This window comes from Amblyraja radiata, chromosome 39, assembly GCF_010909765.2.
Source record: "Amblyraja radiata isolate CabotCenter1 chromosome 39, sAmbRad1.1.pri, whole genome shotgun sequence".
NCBI classification, from domain to species: Eukaryota; Metazoa; Chordata; class Chondrichthyes; order Rajiformes; family Rajidae; genus Amblyraja; species Amblyraja radiata.
In genome coordinates, this window is record NC_045994.1 from 1404888 (window position 1) to 1424810 (window position 19923).

At 48.9% G+C, this 19923-nt stretch overlaps 1 protein-coding gene across 1 annotated transcript in view; it reads left to right on the top strand.

Annotated features, from left to right (window-relative positions):
* chmp7 (charged multivesicular body protein 7) overlaps positions 1-19523 on the top strand; it is a 29630-nt gene extending 10107 nt beyond the window's left edge. Inside the window, exons 4-10 of the mRNA XM_033014134.1 lie at positions 621-754; positions 3446-3494; positions 4134-4253; positions 10266-10364; positions 13282-13342; positions 16019-16174; positions 18336-19523. Of these exons, the coding sequence (XP_032870025.1) occupies positions 621-754; positions 3446-3494; positions 4134-4253; positions 10266-10364; positions 13282-13342; positions 16019-16125 (570 nt within the window). The 3' untranslated portion in view covers positions 16126-16174; positions 18336-19523. The remainder of the gene's footprint in view (positions 1-620; positions 755-3445; positions 3495-4133; positions 4254-10265; positions 10365-13281; positions 13343-16018; positions 16175-18335) is intronic.
* Positions 19524-19923: the final 400 nt, after the last annotated feature.

Below are 19923 nucleotides of genomic sequence, written 5' to 3' on the forward strand. Positions count from 1 at the left end.
TCTGTTTGCCGCTGCCTTTCAGTAAACAATACAATTTATTAATTACCTATATTGCACTGTAACTTCTATTTCTGGTTTTATTCTATTTTAAATATTCTATTTGATTGCTTTTAATTTTGTACTTATTTTATCTGAATAATCTAATAATCGTTTTACATCTAAATGTCATTTTATATGTGTTTCTTTCAAATGCTTTAAATGTTTTATGTAAAGCACTTTGAATTACCTTGTTGTTGAAATGTGCTATACAAATAAACTTGCCTTGCCTTGCCTTACCTACTGACCATCAACGTGGACATGGTAGATATAAGCTCTTCTGTCACAGCAAACCCCCCCTGTAGTCTCCCATGGGAAGTTCCCAGAGCAGGGATGGTGTAGTTAGATGCAGAGTAAACCATGCCTAACCCTCTCCCTTCATGTACTCCCTGTGCCCCCCCCATGAACAAAACATTCCCTGCACTTCCCACCCAACATCCCAGGGTAAATTCCACTCGGGTAGGTACAGTTCTTCTCCCCAGAGGTTGGTGTAAGCTGGGTTTGATGTCTTGCTTGCTATGACAGCGTGCTGGTCGTGGCTGCATTGGTGCCCACTCAACCTCTCTCTTTCCTCTGGCGTACAGATTGTGAAGCTTGCCCACCCTGGCAGCAACAAGCCGGTGGTGGTGACGGAGGTGGACGTTGGCGTGTACCACTTGATGAACTGTAAGAAGATGCTGTCACACAAGGCCGAGACACTCTCGCAGGAGGCTGACGGGTATGGCTGGGCCACTCCACCATCGCTTGCTCTGCTGCTCTGTCAGCGTTCGTGTTTCCACCCTGGGGTGTCTATTGGGCACAGTACCAATCTGGAATACGTTTGATATGTGGAACATTGAACAGTAGCACAGGTACAGGCCCTTCAGCCCACAGTGTCTGCAGACCAAACCCAACCCAACTGCCTGCAAATGGTCACCATCTCTCCATCCCCTGCCTGTCCATCTGCCCATCCAAAAGCCTCTTCAGTTGCTGCTGTATCAGTTTTCACTGCCACCCGTGTCAGCACGTTCATGCACCCACACTGCGTGTGAAAAAACAACAGCAGCTTTGCGGATATGGACCATGTGCAGGCAGAGATTAGTTTAACAAGGCATCTTGTTCGGCATGGACATTGTGGGCCGAAGAGCCTGTTCCTGTGCTTTTAACTATCCCCCTCTTACGTTAAAGATATCCCCTCTAGTACTTGACATTTCCACCCTGGGAAATAGACTCTGATTATGTAATGTGCGTATGCATGCCTCTTAATAATTTTATAAACTTTTATCAGGTCTTCCCTCAGCCTCCACTGCTCCAGGCAAAGCAATCCAAGTTTGTCCAAATCTGTAGGAAGGAACTGCAGATGTGGGTTTAAACCGAAGATAGACACAAAATGCTGGAGTAACTCAGCAGGACAGGCAGCATCTCAGGAGAGAAGATATGGGTGGCATTTCGGGTCGAGACCCTTCTTCAGACCCTGAGAAAAGCTGAAGATGGGTCTCGACCCGAAACTCGATTCCTTCTCTGCCGAGATGCTGAGTTACTCCAGCATTTTGTGTCCATGCAAGTTTGTTCAAGCTGAAACTCTCTAATTCAGACAACATCCTGGTAAACCTGTGCTGCACCCTCTCATAAGCCTTCACATCCATCTTGTAATGTGACAACCAGAACTGTACACAATACCCCCAACTGAACCTTTATATAGCTGCAACGTGACTTCCCAACTTTTTTGCTCAATACCTCGACCAGTGAAAAGTGTACCATAACCCTTGTGTAGCACTATATCTATTTGTGTTGCTACTTTTGGGGAGCTATGAACATGCCCCCTTAAATCCCTCTGTATATCAACACAGTTTAAGATTCTGCCACTTAGTTCCCAAAATACAACCCCTCACGCTTGTCAGGGTTAAACTCCATCTGCCATTTCCCTGCCCACATAATATGCTGTATTCTTTGACAATATTCTTCACAATCCACTTCCTCAATCCACATTTAGGCGGCACAGTGGCGCAGCGGTAGAGTTGCTGCTTTACAGTGCCAGAGACAGGTTCGATCCTGACCTCGGGTGCTGTCTGTACGGCTTTTGCATGTTCCCCCTGTGACCGCGTGGGTTTCCACCGGGTGCTGGAGTTTCCTCCCACATTCCAAAGACGTGCAGATTTGTAGGTTAATTGGTTTCTGTAAAATGTCTCTAGCGTGCAGGATAGTGCAAGTGTACGGGTGAGTGTTGGGGGGCGCTGACTCGGTGGGCAGGCTTACTAATCAGCCCACCTATATTTTCATCCAAATCATTGATATAGAGGCCCCAGCATTGATCCATGCAGAACACACAACCCTCCAGTCTATGAGTAAGCCAGTGTTGAATCCTGTTCACCGAGTCACCATGGATCCCAAGTGCCTATCTTCTGATCAACCAACCTTGTCAAATGCCTGACTGACGTCCATGACGCCAACACCCACTGCCCTGTCTCCAATGATCACCTTTGTTACTTCCTCAGAAAACAATTGATTTTGTGAGTTAAGACCTCCCCACCTTAAAGCAATGAGGACTACCCCCAATGAGTCAACGCTCCTCCAAATGGGAATAAATCCAGTCCCAAAGTATCTTCTGGAGTGATTAGTATTCTGCTTTATTCTACTTGAATCACCCCAATGTTGAGGGCGGCTTGACTTGACCAGGCAGGATGTGTCACAGTTACAGCTGGTGCCATCAGACAATGGTCAGGGAGAGAGCTGTGTTGAACTTCTCCCTTCCAACTGAGATGGGCTGAACCTTTCATGCAGTGCACTTCTTCCATCAACCTTCGTGTAGGTCGAGTGTTGGTGAGGCCACACTTGGAGTACTGTGTTTGGTTTTGGGTCACCCTGCTATAGGAAGGATGCAGAGAGGAGTTACAAGCATGTCGCCAGGACTTGAGGAGCTGAGCTACTGGGAGAGGTTGGGAAGGCTAGGACTTTATTCCTTGGAGCACAGGAGGCTGAATGTGATCTTATAGAGGTGTGTAAGATCATGTGGGGAATTGGCAGGGTAAATGCACAGTGTCTTTTACCCAGAGTCGCGGAATCAAGAACCAAAGGAGTGGGGTTTAAGGGGAGAGTAGCAAGATTTAATAGGAACCTGAGAAGCAACTTTGGTGAATGAAACGTGCTGTCAGAGGAGGTAGTTGAGGCAGGCATATAGCAGTGTGTAAAAGACAGGTACATGGATAGGAAGGGTTAAAAGGGATGTGGGCCAAATGGGGGCAAATGGGATGAGCTTGATGGGGCATCTTGGTCGGCATGGATGAATTAGGCCGAAGTTGCATGACTCTATGAACCTATCAGAAGATGCAGGGCTTGTGAAAATAACGAGAAGGAAAATAAATCCTTGTTTTGTTCAAAGAAATAAGGCAGCAGAGCAGCCATTTATTTAAACATGTATTTTTCTTTGCAGGTACCAGGAGGAGGCAAGGAAGCAAATCAGAGCTGGTAAAAAGCATCTGGTGAGTGAGGGATGAGTTACTCCATTCTGCCGGTAACGTTCAAAGCTTTCAAAGGCCTTTTATTATCGCGTGTACCAATTAAGGTACAGTGATATGCAAATTACCATACAGTCATACGGGGAAAAAGCAACAAGGCACACAATTACATAAAAGTTAACATAAACATCCACCACAGCGGATTCCCCACATTCCTCACTGTGATGGAAGTCCAATCTTCTTCCCTCTTTACTCTTCCGCGGTCGCGGGGAAAGGCGAACCATCTGTACGCCAGCAGAAATGAGTGAAACACACAAGTGGGCGTGTAGTTATTTTACAGTAGGTGCTATGGTTTATGTTACTGTGCCACGTTGATGGGATAGCAGAGAAACTAGAGGGGAGAGTGGTCAGCATGAGCGAGGCCAGGGTTGGAGCTGTCTGGGGGGGCGTGTGGGGAATGGGCGCGTGTGGGAGGGGTGGGGGAAGGGGGCGTGTGGGGAATGGGCGTGTGTGGGAGGGGTGGGGGAAGGGGGCGTGTGTGGGAGGGGTGGGGGGAGGGGGCGTGTAGGGGAGGGGTGTGGGGGGGGGGGGGTGCGTGTGGGGAATGGGTGTGGAAGGCCTGTGTCCCAGCTGTACTGTGTTTGCTGCACCTCTCCATTGAAGGCACTGAAATCTCTGAAAATGAAGAAGAGAACCTTTAAACAACTGGAAGACATCCACGCCAAGCTTGATACGATCGACACCATCCTCGATCGCATTCGCTCCTCCCAGACCGACCTAAAGGTAATGACGGATTTTGATCTTGTCTCCCTTTGGCCATTGCGAACGAATAATGTTGAAAGCTGCTGTGTTAACGCCGGGTGAACCGAGCTCCGTCCTGCTGCCATGGTTATGGTCAAGTGTACGCTAAGGACGCAGCCATACCTTGAGCGTGGCACGGAGACTGGCGTAGTGTCTGAATGTATCCCGGAACTGAGACCCTCGAGAGATGGCAGCATGGGCAAGTTGGGCCGAAGGGCCATTTTCCATGTTATATGACTCTTGTGGTGGCAAAGTCTCCCTTCCCTTTGGTGAGCTGAGCTTACCTGTACGTGGATGGTGTTTACATATTCCCTTTGTCCCGGATCACGTGAATCCCCACTACCTTCTGCCTCCTCGACGTTAATCAGTCTGAAGAAGATATTGTCCTATCTGGGACACATGACAATAAACTCTCTTGAATCTTAAATCCTGACCCGAAACGTCACCTACACATGTTCTCCAGGGAGGCTGCCTGAGCCGCTGAGTTACTCCAGCACTTTGTGTTTTATTTGTCCAATTAATGTTCTGCTTGCGCTTCACAATGTTTCTGGGCGCTGCCTGCATTTTTCAGCTGAGCTGGACAGCTGGTTCAAGCTCAGACATGAACAGAGATGCAAGAGACTGCAGGAGAAGGAATCTTGAGCACGGGTGGCACGGTGGCGCAGCGGTAGTTTGCTGCCTCACAGCACCTGGGACCCAATGTAATCCTAACTATGGGTGCTACCTGTACAGAGTTTGTGCGTTCTCCCCGTGACCGCGTGGGTTTTCTTTCTGTGCTCCGGTTTCCTCCTACACTCCAAAGACGGTCAGATTTGTAGGTTAATTGGCTTTGGTAAGTTGTAAAATTGCCCCTAGTTTGTGTAGGTTAGTCAAAAATGATGGAGTAACTCAGCGGGTGAAGCAGCATGTATGGAGCGAAGGAATAGGTGACGCTTCGGGTCAAGACCCTTCTTCAGACCCGAAGCAGCACCCATAGATGCTGCCTCACCCGCTGAGTTACTCCAGCATTTTTGTCTACCTTCGATTTTTCCAGCATCTGCAGTTCTTTCTTAAACATTTAGAGTACCGGGTGATCGCTGGTCGCTGTGGGCCGAAGGGTCTGTGTCTGCACTGTATCTAAACTATGAGGTAGTGTCCCGACCTAAAACATCGGCTGTCCATTCCCTTCCCAGATGCTGCCTGGCTTCCCCAGCTCAATAATGAATGGGTGCCATTACAGATAAAGACAGTAATAATACAGCACAGAAACAGGCCCTTGGTCCACTCGATCCCTGCTGTTCTATGCCTCGCCTGTTTAAACTACTTGTCTAAATGCCCCATAAACACAGTCATTGCAATTGCCTCCACCACCTCCACCAAAGATGTTGTCAAGCTGGAAAGGGTACAGAGAAGATTTACAGGGAGAGGTTGAGTAGGCTGGAACTCTATTCCTTGGAGCGCAGGAGGATGAGGGGAGATCTTACGGAGGTGAGAGGAAATCATGAGAGGAAAAGATCGGGCAGATGCACAGAGTCTCTTGCCCAGAGTAGGTGAATCAGGAATGCAGGAGTAGCAAGATGGATTCAACAGTGGCTGAATGGGAGATACCAGAGAGTAATGGTGGATGGTTGTTTGTCAGGTTGGAGGCAGGTGACTAGTGGGGTGCCTCAGGGATCTGTGTTGGGTCCACTGTTGTTTGTCATGTACATCAATGATCTGGATGAAGGTGTGGTAAATTGGATTAGTAAGTATGCAGATGATACTAAGATAGGTGGTGTTGTGGATAATGAAGTAGATTTCCAAAGTCTACAGAGAGATTTAGGCCATTTGGAAGAATGGGCTGAAAGATGGTAGATGGAGTTTAATGCTGATAAGTGTGAGGTGTTACATCTTGGCAGGACAAATCAAAATAGGACGTACATGGTAAATGGTAGCGAATTGAGGAATGCAGTTGAACAGAGGGATCTAGGAATGACTGTGCATAGTTCCCTGAAGGTGGAATCTCATGTAGATAGGGTGGTAAAGAAAGCTTTTGGTGTGCTGGCCTTTATAAATCAGAGCATTGAGTATAGAAGTTGGGATGTAATGTTAAAATTGTACAAGGCATTGGTGAGACCAATTCTGGAGTATGGTGTGCAATTTTGGTCGCCCAATGTTGGTCGCCCGAAGGATGTCAACAAAATAGAGAGAGTACAGAGGAGATTTACTAGAATGTTGCCTGGGTTTCAGCAACTAAGTTACAGAGAAAGGTTGAATAAGTTAGGTCTTTATTCTCTGGAGCGCAGAAGGTTAAGGGGGGACTTGATAGAGGTCTTTAAAATGATGAGAGGGATAGACAGAGTTGATGTGGATAAGCTTTTCCCACTGAGAGTAGGGAAGATTCAAACAAGATGACATGACTTCAGAATTAAGGGACAGAAGTTTAGGGGTAACATGAGGGGGAACTTCTTTACTCAGAGAGTGGTAGCTGTGTGGAATGAGCTTCCAGTGGAAGTGGTGGAGGCAGGTTCGATTTTATAATTTAAAAATAAATTGAATAGGTATATGGATGGGAAAGAAATGGAGGGTTATGGTCTGAGTGCAGGTAGATGGGACTAGGGGAAAATAATTGTTCGGCACGGACTTGTAGGGGCGGGATGGCCTGTTTCCGTGCTGTAATTGTTATATGGTTAATCATGGACCAGAGGACATAGGTTTAAGGTGAAGGGGAAAAGATTTAATAGGAATTTGAGGGGTAACTTTTTCACACAAAAGGTAGTGGGTGCATGGAACAATCTGCCAGAGGAGGTAGTTGAGGCTGGGACTACCCCAACGTTTAAGAAGCAGTTAGACAGGTACATGGATAGGACAGGTTTGGAGTATTATGGACCAAACACTGGCAGGTGGGACTAGTGTAGCTGGGACATGTTGGCCGGTGTGGGCAAGTTAGGCTGAAGGACCTGTTTCCACACTGTATCGCTCTGAGGCTATGACATAGAAACATAGAAAATAGGTGCAGGGGTAGGCCATTCGGCCCTTCGAGCCTGCACCGCCATTCAATATGATCATGGCTGATCATCCAACTCAGTATCCTGTACCTGCCTTCTCTCCATACCCCCTGATCCCTTTAGCCACAAGGGCCACATCTAACTCCCTCTTAAATATAGCCAATGAACTGGCCTCAACTACCTTCTGTGGCAGAGAATTCCAGAGATTCACCACTCTCTGTGTGAAAAATGTTTTCCTCATCTCGGTCCTAAAAGATTTCCCCCTTATCCTTAAACTGTGACCCCTTGTTCTGGACTTCCCCAACATCGGGAACAATCTTCCTGCATCCAGCCTGTCGAACCCCTTAAGAATTTTTTAAGTTTCTATAAGATCCCCCCTCAATCTTCTAAATTCTAGCAAGTACAAACCGAGTCTATCCAGTCTTTCTTCATATGAAAGTCCTGACATCACAGGAATCAGTCTGGTGAACCTTCTCTGTACTCCCTCTATGGCAAGAATGTCCTTCCTCAGATTAGGGAGGTCCCTTGTAGAGTGTTCCAGATATCTGCAATTCTCTTTATCGTAAAATAAAAATGTTCTCCTCAAATTATTGTTTTTTATCTCAGTGTTTATATGTTGTGCCTTGACCTCTGCAGTCAGGCATGCCACATGCCACCATCACCTCCTTACAAGCCTGCATTGTCCCTGACAGACAACTATGGTGCTGTTTATAGTGAATGTAATCAGTGTAGAGATTGTAGGGCCAAGATCATCTCGTCTTTCTTCATCAATCATTCCTACATGGATGTTGAGTTGGCATCTTATATTTCTCTTGGGCAGCTTACAACCCAGCGGTATAATAACTGAAGATAGACACAAAATGCCCGAGTAACTCAGCGGGACAGGCAGCATCTGCGGGGAGAAGCAATGGCTGACGTTTCAGGTCAAGTCTGAAGAAGGGTCTCGACCCGAAACATCACCCGTTCCTTCTCTCCAGAGATGCTGCCTGTCCCGCTAAGTTACTCTAGCATTTTGTGTCCATCTTCAGTTTAAACCACCATCTGCAGTTCCTCCTTATAAGGTATGATAATTGATTTCTCTTAATTCAAGTAACCCCTGCGTCCCCTCTCTCTCTGTCCCTCCCTCATACTAGTCATCGTACTAGTGTGTCTGTCATCCTGTTGAGTTCCTCTGTTGACTCGTTCTCACCTATTCCACAGACTATTGTGTGTCCTACATTAACAATAATCGTTCCCCAGCCCCGCAAGGCCCGATTTTATCTACTCTCCAAAATCCACAAGCAGAACTGTCTTGGCAGTCCCATTGTTTCTGCTTGTTCATGTCCCACCAAATTAATTTCCACACACCTCGACTCCATCCTATCCCCCCCCTGGTCCAATGCCTCCTTACCTATGGTCAAGACACCTCACAAGCTCTTCGTCTCTTCAACGACTTCCGTTTTCCAGGCCCCCACTCCCTCATCTTTTGCATGGATATCCAGTCACTCTACACCTCCATCCACCACCAGGAATGTCTTAAAGCCCTCCGGTTCTTCCTCGAACGCACAACCAGCCAATTTCCGTCTACTAACACCCTCCTCCACCTAGCAGAGCTGGTCCTTACCCATAACAACTTCTCCTTCGACTACTCCCACTTCCTCCACATCTTCCCATCTCCACCCCTTTCTGCTTTCCACAGAGACCGTTCCCTCCGCAGTTACCTGATCAACTCATCCCTTCCCATCCAGACCACCCCTTCCCCAGGTACTTTCCCCTGCAACTGCAGGAGATGCAACACCTGTCCCTTTACCTCCCCCCCCCCCCCCCCCCCTCAACTCCATCCAAGGTCCCCGACAGTCTTTTCAGGCGAGGCAGAGGTTCACTTGCACCTCCTCCAACCTCATCTACTGTATCTGCTGTTCAAGATTCAATTGTCACATGTACGTGTATATTGGCGAGACCAAGCGCAGGCTCGGCGATCGTTTCGCTGAACACCTTCGCTCAGTCTGCCTTGCTCTACCTGATCTCCCAGTTGCTCAGCACTTTAACTCCCCCTCCCATTCCCAATCTGACCTTTCCGTCCTGGGCCCCCTCCATTGCCAGAGTGAAGCCAACGCAAATTGGAGGAACAGCGCCTCATATTTCACTTGGGTAGCTTACATCCCAGCGGTATGAACATTGACTCCCCTGACTTCAAATAGCCCTTGCTTTCCCTCTCTCTCCATCCCCTCCCCCTTCCCAGCTCTCCCACCAGTCTTAAGGGCCTGTCCCACTGTACGAAGTAATTCAAGAGCTCTCCCGAATTTTTTAAAAAAATCAATCTCGTGGTAAGCAGGTACGTCGGAGCTTGGGGACATCTCTTAGAGGCTCATAATGCTAACGGCAGGTACTTGGGAAACGCAGTAAGCTCGTGAAGATTTTTCAACATGTTGAAAAATGTCCATGAGAGCCCCGAGTACCTACGAGCGGCTATTGCCGTAATTCTCCAAGTTCAAATCAGGGGAAACTCTTGAATTAGCTCGTACAGTGGGACAGGCCCTTTACTGTCTCCGACTATATTCTATCTCTGTCCCGCCCACTCCCTTGACCAATCTGAAGAAGGGTCTTGACCCGAAACATCACCCATTCCTTCTCTCCAGAGATGCTGCCTGTCCCGCTGAGCTACTCCAGCATGTTGTGCCTGTCTTTGTGCCGATACGTGGTTTAGTTCAGAGATACATCTAGCAAACAGGCCCTTCGTCCCACTGAGTCCACATGAACCATTAATGCCACCTTCACACTAGTTCTATGTTATCCCACTTTCTCATCCACTCCCTACACACTGAGCAGTTTACAGAGGACCGATTAACCTTTAAACCCGCATGTCTTTGGGATGTGGGTGGAAACCCAAGTATCCGGAGGAATCCCACGCGGTCACAGGGAGAACATGCAAACTCCACACAGACAGCACATGAGGTCTGGATCGAACCCGGGTCTCTGGTGCTGTGTGCAGCCCATTGCTTCTCTCTGACTGGTGAAGTAATTTGTTGTTTGTTGTGCAATTTGGCAGGTTGTTGAAGCTTATCAGGCTGGGCTCGGGGCTCTGAGGCAGTCGATGAAAGATGTGAGTGTGGAGAAAGTGGAGAACCTGATGGATGAGATCGAGCAGGTGAGTGGCTTCATTTTCCTCGTGCCGTCAGGATCAAGCCCTGCCTGGAGGAGCAGGCCAGGGGAGGTGAGATGTGAGGGGCACTGGGATGTAATGCTGAGGCTCTATAAGGTGTACGTCAGGCCGCATTTGGAATAGTGTAAGCAATTTGGGGCACCATATCTGAGGAAGGATGTGCTTGCTCTGGAGAGGGTCCAGAGGTTTACAAGAATGATCCCAGGAATGAGTAGGTTAACCTAGATTCTTGATTAGTACAGTGTTGGAGGTTATGGGGAGAAGGCAGGAGAATGGGGTTAGGAGGGAGAGATAGATCAGCCATGATTGAATGGCGGAGTAGATAAGCCTAGTGGTGAAAGGTTACCAATGGGATTGGAGTTACATTGGGATTGGCCTTGATTTTACAGAACGGTGGGTGGGCTCAAGGGGGAGAGAGGGAGAGGGGATGGAGAGAGTGAGGGGATGGAGAGGGGAGGGAGGGAGAGAGCGAGGGAGGGAGGAAGAAAAAAAGGAAGGAGAGAGGGTGGGTGGGAGGGAAATGGGGAGGCAGGGAGGGAGCGAGGGAGGGAGAGAGGGAGGGAGAGAGAGAGAGGGAGGGAGAGGGATAGAGGGAGGCTTCCAAAATGGCTTCTACATCATCATCTGGTGCTAAAAGCAGGAAGCAGCCGTTCAAACAGCAGTTTACAAAGATGGCAATGAATGCATAACTTAGAAGAAGGCATGTCAATTTGCAGCAAAGTTATGCATTCTTGTATTCTTACATGGGTATGACCACACATAAAAAACAAAACATTTTTCAGCAAAATGGCACCGCGTAAAAATACTGCTTTCCTCAGCAAAATACTGATTACTGGAATACTGAAATGCTCTGACAAAACTTGGCAGCTCTGCTCTAATTGTAGAGGGTCCAGCAGCGATTCACCAGGATGTTACATGGGCTTGAGTTGTAACAAGAGGTCGGAAAGGCTGGGAATGTTTTTTTTGCAATGTAGGAGGCTGAGGGGTGACCTTATTGAGGTGTACAAGATTGGACTGGACTTCCCAATGTTGGGCATGTCCAGAACCAGTGGCCACAGTCTCAGAATAAAGGGGAAGCCATTTAAGACTGAGGTGAGAAAAAAAGTTTTCACCCAGAGAGTTGTGAATTTGTGGAATTCCCTGCCACAAGAGGGCAGTGGAGGCCAAGTCACTGGATGGATTTAAGAGAGAGTTAGATAGAGCTCGAGGGGCTAGTGGAATCAAGGGATATGGGGAGAAGGCAGGCAGGGGTTATTGATTGGGGCCGATCAGCCATGATCACAATGAATGGCGGTGCTGGCTGGAAGGGCCGAATGGCCTCCTACTACACATATTTTCTATGTTTCTATAAAGAGCCTGGATTAGTGAACGCTTTTTCCCAGGGCAGAGGATTGTGAAACTAGAGGGCAGGGGTTAAGGTGAGAGAGGAGGGGTTTGTGTGTGGCATCAGGGGCAACGTTTTCACTCAGTGGATAGTCCGTATCTGTAGTGAGCTGCCAGAGGAAGTTGTAGAAGCAGATTCAATGACAGCTTCTAACAGTTGCTGCCTTACAGCCCTTGCCGAGCCACAGACCCGGGTTCGATCCCGACTACAGGGGCTGTCTGTGCAAAGTTTGTACGTTCTCCCCAGTGGGTTTTCTCCGAGATCTTTGGTTAGCTCCCACACTCCAAAGACGTACAGGTTTGAGGGTTAATTGGCTACTTTGTGCGATAGTGTTAATGTGCGGGGGATCACTGGTCAGTGCAGACTTGGTGGGCCTAGGAGCCTGTTTCCGCGCTGTATCTCTAAATTAAAAATTAAACCGACGTTTGAACAGATTTATGGACAGGAGAGGTTTAGAAGGTTAGGCCTCAAATGCAGGCAAATGGGACTCGCCCGGAATGCCGACTTGGTGGTCATGGACAAGCTGGGCTGAAGGGCCTGTTTCCATGCTGTACCGCTCTGTGACTTGTAGTGAACGGCTCTCGGGGTGCCATTCATACTGCTGCTCCATCCTGTGGCTGGATTTTGATCCTGACCTGTGCCACTGTCTATGTGGAGTTTGCCTGTTCGAGTCACCATGTCGTCCAACTGTGACCATGTGGGGCATCTGCTTTCCTCCCTTATCTCAAAGCTGTGCTGCTGGGTCAGTCGGCCTCTGTGTGGGTGGTGGGGGCAGGGGGGGAGGGTTAATGGGCTTATGGGGAAGGTAGATCACAGGGCTGCATGGGTGCTGTGATCAACACTACCCCCAGGGACCTGACCTCTGCTGCTGTCTGTGTGGATTCTGCAGGATCTCCCTGAAACCCCGTGGGTTTTGTCCAGTGGGCCGGCTTGCTCCCAAATGTGGCAGAGCTGCCAGATGGAAGTTAATCTGCTGCAATAAATTGCCCCTTGTCATGGTCAAAGGGTCATACAGTGTGGGAACAGGCCCTTCGGCCCAACTTGCCCACACCAACTGCTGGTAGAGGTGGGCAACAGTAACATCAGGGAGGGTTTGGTGGAGGGGGGTTGCTGGGAATCTGAGAGAAAAGTGGGGTGGATGTAAGGGGTGTATTGATGGTAAACCAGATGTGATTCAGTCCATGGTGTGTGGAATAGGTTTGGAATTCTGTGAGAACCAGCACAGCCTGCGGGCTGAATCCCTGACGAATGGTCTTGTTCAGAAAGGTAACCCATTCCTTCTCTCCAGAGTTGCTGCTTGTCCCGCTGAGTTACTCCAGCATTTTGTGTCTACAGTGGGCTGAATGGCCATGCAGTGTGCTGTATGCTGATGGGTAGTGGCTGTGCCAGGGAGCCTGCGTGGGCATGAGTGGGTGTGGTGTGGCATTGAGTGTTGCCCACTTGGTGACCATGCCAGAGGGTGGGCACTGGCCCTGACCGGGGGTGATAACCGTTGTCCCTCTCTCCCTCTCGTTGTAGTTCTGTGACACACAGGATGACATCAGGAAGACTCTGGCTGGTGAAAGCTTCGATGTAGCGGGTAAGGTTCTGCTTGTTGATCTGTACATCTGTTGTTTTTACACAGACACACATTTTTTCTATTCACCCTCACCCCTCCACAACAATGGTTGGGAAATAACAACCTGCTTGTTCCCATGTGTGACCTTCCTGTGGGTGAGTGTGTTCTTGTTCCCCGTCCGCTCTGAGTGCTTCTCGCTCCACAGGTCCCGGCTCTCGTTTTATATCTTCAACCAACCATGTGGCACGTTGGTGCAGCGGGTAGAGCTGCTGCCTCACAGAGCCGGAGACCAGGGTTCGATCCTAACCTCGGGTGCTGTCTGAGTGGAGTTCACACGTTCTCCTAGTGACCGCGTGGGACCGGGTGCTCCAGTTTCTTCCCACATCCCAAAGACTTGTGCAAGCTTATAGATCAATTGGCCCTCTGAAAATCATGAAGCATAGGAAGGAACTGCAGATGCTGCTTTAAACTGAAGATAGACACAAAATGCTGGAGTAACTCAACGGGACAGGCAGCATCTCTGGAGAGAAGGAATGGGTGACGTTTCGCGTTGCAAACAGCTAACAATGGCCTGTTTCCTTTATCATAGTTAATTTTTTGCATATCTTTCATTCATTTGTTTGACATCTCTACATCACTGTCTGTCTCTCTTTTCCCTTTCCAACGACTCTCAGTCTGAAGAAGGGCGTCGACATTGTTTTTTGTGTGTACGTATGTGTGCATGTGTATGTGTATGTATATATATATTTATATATGTGTGTACCTGTGAGTATGTGTGTGTATATACACACTGAACTTTTTTCTTCTCTCTCGTTTATTATATTGTTTACAGTGTACTATGTTTACATATTCTGTTGTGCTGCAGCAAGTAAGAATTTCATTGTTCTCTCTGGGACATATGACAATAAAACACTCTTGTCCCAAAACGACACCCATTCCTTCTCTCCAGAGATGTTGCCTGTCCCGCTGAGTTACTCCAGCATTAGTCATGTTGAGCAGAGATGAGCTGTTTGATCATCTGCTCACTCCCAGATGCTGGAGATTTCATCCCTGCAACATTTATTTGCTTCCTCCTCCCCACATTGCCTCTGGCCGACCCCTCCCCTTGTCCCACCGTGTCATAGAAACATAGAAACATAGAAAGTAGGTGCGAGAGTAGACCACCAGGTCCGTCGAGCCCGCACTGCCATTCGCTCATGGCTGAACACTAAACAGACACACTTACCCACAAACAGTAGACACAAGACACAGAACACAAGACACTACCCTCCCCTTTATACCGCTATCACCCCTCTCCACCCCAAGAAACCGCGTGATCTCCTGGGGGAGGCAAAAAACGGATAAAAACCCAGGTCCAATTCGGGAAAAAAATCCGGGAAATTCCTCTCCGACCCCAATCCAGGCGATCGACACTTGTCCAGGAGATCACTCAGGTCTTACTATACTAACCATACCTAGGTCCATATCCCTGCCCTCTCCCCGTAGCCCCTTATCCCCTTGGCAGCTAAAAAACCATCTATTTTAGTACTTAAATATATTTAACGTTTCTGCTTCCACTGCTCCCTGGGGCAGTGAATTCCATAAATTAACCACCCTCTGGGTGAAGAAGTTCTTCCTCATCTCAGTTTTAAAAGAGCCCCCCCTTATTCTGCAACTATGTCCCCTAGTTCTAGTTTCCCCGATCATTGGGAACATCCTCGGTGCATCCACCCGATCAAGGCCCCTCACGATCTTATATGTTTCAATGAGATCGCCTCTCATTCTTCTAAACTCCAAAGAGTAGAGTTCCAGCCTACTTAACCTTTCCTCATATGTCAATCCCCTCATTGCAGGAATTAATCTTGTAAACCTTCGCTGCACTGCCTCCAGGGCTAGTACATCCTTTCTTAAGTATGGACCCCAGAACTGTACACAGTATTCCAAATGTGGTCTCACTAATACTGTGTACAGCTGCAGCAAGACCTCCGTGTTTTTATACTCAATCCCCCTAGCAATAAAGGCCAAAACTCCATTGGCCTTCCTGATTGCTTGCTGCACCTGCATACTAACTTTTAGTGATTCATGTACTACTACCCCTAGATCCCTTTGCGTTGCATTACAACGCAGCTCCTCCTCATTTACAAAATAACTTGCCCTATCATTTTTTTTCCCAAAGTGAATGACTTCACATTTATTAGTATTAAATTTCATCTGCCAAGTTGTTGCCCACTCACCTAGCTTATCTATATCCTTTTGCAGACTCTTCCTATCCTCCTCATCCCCTACTTTTCCTCCCATTTTTGTATCGTCCGCAAATTTTGATATATTACACTTGGTTCCCTCCTCCAAATCATTTATATAAATCGTACCCACAGCGACCCGTCAGGGACGCTGCAAGATCCGAACAAATGCAGCTTTACCGCTTCAATTCCGACCCAATCTCATGTGACTTCAACAACGCTCTGCAAGTCTGTGGTGAACACTTCCTCGAATCTGGGGTTCAAACAAAGTTGCTCTGCCGCTTGGACATGTGGCTGGTGTGGGCATGTTGGGCCAAGGGCCTGTTTCCACATTGTATCATTCTATGACTCTTATGCCGTAGAGCAAATGGAGCCATTCCCAATCACTTGCTCCTCTCTGCATGGTGGATGGTGATTGCTCTGCAGCTCTGTACAGGGTGGGTCCTCTGCTCATGTGTTGTCTTTCATGCTGATGCAGGTGGAGCTGACGTGAGTGATTTGGAGGCTGAGCTGGATGCTCTTCTACAGGAGGAGCCGCAGCTCCAGATGTGCCGGCCGATACACGACCTGCGCTTCCCTCAGTGAGGAGAACAGCTGCTCGCCGAGCTCAGCAAGCTCAGCCTGACTGACCAAGGTGACCTTCAGCTCTGGGTGGGGGGGGGGGGGGGGCGAGAGGAAGGGGGGCCGTGGGCAGGAGGGTGGCCAGGGGTGGGGGTCAGCTTGGAGGCGGGGGGGGGGTGGGGCTGGAGGGGGGTCAGCTTGGAGGAGGGGGCTATGAACACAAGGGGAGCAGGAAGGAGCGGCTAGGAGGCAGGAGGGGGGCAGCTATAGAACAGTGAGAACAAAGTGGATCACGGGCTATGAACAACGACGGACCACTGGGGAGTATAATGAACAGTGTAATGTTGTCGGCACCCTATACGTGGCCACTCTTGGTGTACGGTACGCAAAGAGTTTCACTATGACATGTCACATGATAATAAAGTATCAATCAATCAAAGGCAGGGGTTGCTAGAGGGTGGGGGCAGCTAAAGACAGGGAGCTAAAGGCTTGGGGCAGCTTAAGGCAGGAGATCAGTGTTGGCTCGCACTCTTCCTTACCAACTTGCACCATGTTCACCTGCCTCAGGTAACCTCCCAGACATTCAAGTCCGGGCTGGACGGCACAGTTGACTTGAATCCATCTTCCTTTCCCTGCCTCTATACTGTCCCTTTTCCCGTGGTCTTTACACTCTCCCTCCACCTCTCCACAACTGGTGGTTGAACTCTCTGTGGCCGCTGCTCCTGTCCCCTCTGGGGGGGGGGGGGGGTTCCCCTTTCTAACGCTGGTGATTTAAAGCTGGCAGCACACTCCCAGTGCGCCCCATGACCTGCCGCACAGCTGGATGGTGCAGCGTATTCCAGATGTGGTTGCAGCTGGTCTTCATCGTGCTGGCCAGTGACTGACCGGCGAGGGGTTAGCCGGAGACGCTGTGGTTTACACGTTACCGCCAGCGCTGAGGAAAGGCCGCACAGCAGCTTGCCGTTCCTGCAGCGGTGGACCCTGTGAGGAACGCTACATCCTTAGCTTCTGTGTTCTGGTAACAGCGGGGAAGAAGCTTTACTGAATGCGGTCGTACCTCCTTTAGAAACAGAAAATACGTGCAGGAGTAGGCCATTCTGTCCTTCATCAGAGCCAGCATCGCCATTCAATATGATCATGGCTGATCATCCAAAATCAGTCTCCTGTTCCTGCTTTCTCCCCATATCCCTTGATTCCTTCCCAGCTTTAGTGTCTTCTGCCCTGCGGGAGAGGGGAAAAGAAGTGGTCCTTGATTATGATGGCAGCTTTCCGAGGCAGCGTTGAAGTGTGGATGGAGGGGTGGGGGGAGGCTGGTCTGTGTGGTGGACTGTGCCACGTTCACTCATCTCGGCACTTCTGCTGGGACGGGTGTGTTTGCTACCTGGTGGAATGTTTCTGGAGGGCCGTCGCAGAGCAAGGTGGGACGCAGCGTTACAACTCTTGCTGAATTTAAAACTACGAATTACAAAATGAAGTAACAGTTTCACCAAAGGCAAACACAGAGTGCTGGAGTAACTCAGCGGGCCAGGCAGTATCTCTGGAGAAAAGGAATAGGTGACGTTACGGGTCAAGACCCTTCCTCAGTCTGAGAGTCAGGGGAGAGGGGATCTAGAAACATGAAATGATACAAAGAACAAAAGAATGATCATGGAAAGGTGGAGCCCACAATGGTCTATTGTTGGCTGTGGAAGAGGTGATAATCAAAGACCCGATAGCAAGCAAGATAGATCACTCGACGAAAAAGGAGTAGTACGGTCATGGGCAGATTCATGGGTAATTTCCGGCCCCATTTCCGTAACCGGCTTCCGTCTCCGCACCAAAGATCCCGTAGCGGAGCAAAGATACTAGTGCGGAGACGGAAGCCGGTTATGGTAACATCCTCGTAAAAAAAAAATTTTATTTGGTAAAAATCTTCTCATTTTCAGAATTATAATTTATTAACACAAACTGTTCCCCCCGCAACGTTGATTACACTGCGGGTCGGGTTGGGTTACTGAAATGGATGAAAAAAAGGCCCACGTTCTGCTCCGTTGTGTACTACACGTCAGCCCATTGCATTTAGAAGGAGTGGTCTATCTTGCTCCACTATAGGATCGTTGGTGATAACGAGGGGATAGGAACAGTGAAACTGGTGGAACGACAGGGGGGGGGGGGGGCTAGATGTGGTCTCACCACATCTCCTGGCATTGTCTTTACACTATTGGGCTTGTTGAACTTGTTGCCTTTGTTTTCAGGTCCCATTGTTGAAAGCAGGAAGCCTGCGGCCTCTCTGGAACTTGCACAATGACCTCCACTGCAGATCCAGGGGCCAACTGGCTCCTGCCGCATGCCTCATCTGGACAGAAGATGCACATGGTCAATAGTAGTCTGTACAGGATGACTCTTTTACAATCTTTCCCTAATGCTCTCGGGTCTGGGACAAGGGTAAGACATTCCCCGCCCATGTAAAGCAGCACGAGGCATTTTGGAAGAGAACTCTCTGGGTCAGGAACGTTCAGTCATTGAGACCGTGTCCACACTGACCACTTTTGTGTGCCAGTGTGAGTAGACATGGGCAACAGGCCAACGCTGTGACTAGACTCTGTTGACGGAGGTGGGTAAGGAGCTTGTTGCCATGACATTACTGCAGATTGCAGTGGTTTGTGACTGCAGTCCCCACTGCTGCTAAACGGTGGCTGGGGAACATTGAGGCAAGGAAATCAGTGGTGAAATAGTGAGCTGCCCTTGTATCTCCCTGTGGCAGCTGAAGAGCCAGGGTCCCCAGGAAGTCACCACTCATAACACACCCACAACTGCCCCAGTTACTGAGACCAGTTTGGTCTGTTCATCTTTCACATTTCAAGTGCTGCTCAACGGCCAACTGGCTGGCTGCGGGAGGTTGATGGTGGTGTGACTAACGAGACTGTCGGTAGCCCAGCAACGGTTGTAAGAGCCGCTGTGGGGAGGTGTAAAGGGAGAGAGCACCAGGCTGTCGGCTTGCTGCTGTCCTGGGTTCACCGGACCGTCTTGTCCCGGATGCGAGTACTCTAGGTCTAACACACCCTGTCCCGGGTGTGAGGGATTAGCCTGGGTCTAACCCACGCTGTCCTGGGTAATTCATATCATTGTCTACCCCACCTCCAGCTGACTCGAGCTGCAATGGTGAAAATGCATTTTGGTCAAACCCTTCCCTGATGTCCAGTCTGCCTTGTCTTGTGCCAGTGTGTGTGAGGAGAAGCGGGGGCAGTGGGTGTCCAGGCACCACAGAGGGGTGGGTGTGTGTGTGTCCAGGCACTGCAGGAATCAAACAGTCGTGGTAATACACACTCTCTGCTGCTCCAGCTATGCTCCTATCCTGAAAATTGTACAAAGTCTTGAAGTAAATCCTGTTGTAAATGTATTGTTTTGGATAAATATTAACTAAATGTCAGCAGTTAAAATAAAAAGATAAAGTGCTATGGTTTCAAACTTGATTGTGTGTTTGAGGGAAGTGACAAAGATGAGTGATGAGGGGAGAGAGGTGGATGTCTGTCCTCAAATTAGAGGACCAAAACTGCACACAATAGGGAGATTTCACGGCAATCGGGTCACGACCCATGACCCGTACTGTTGCTACGCTACTCCAAATGGATTACACGCGATGTACTGCAGGTAGGTACTTACCATTGTTCCAGCGTAGCGGGCCCGTTAAAACTCGCTGATATTGTCAATTTTTTCGCTGTAAATAATAATGGAAATCGGGATAAGCGTGTGAGACATTTAGCCTACTTCAGAATTCCAAAAATGAGGGGAAATGACGGTAGGTAGATGCGGGAGCTGATGGGACAACAACAGCCAGAGTGC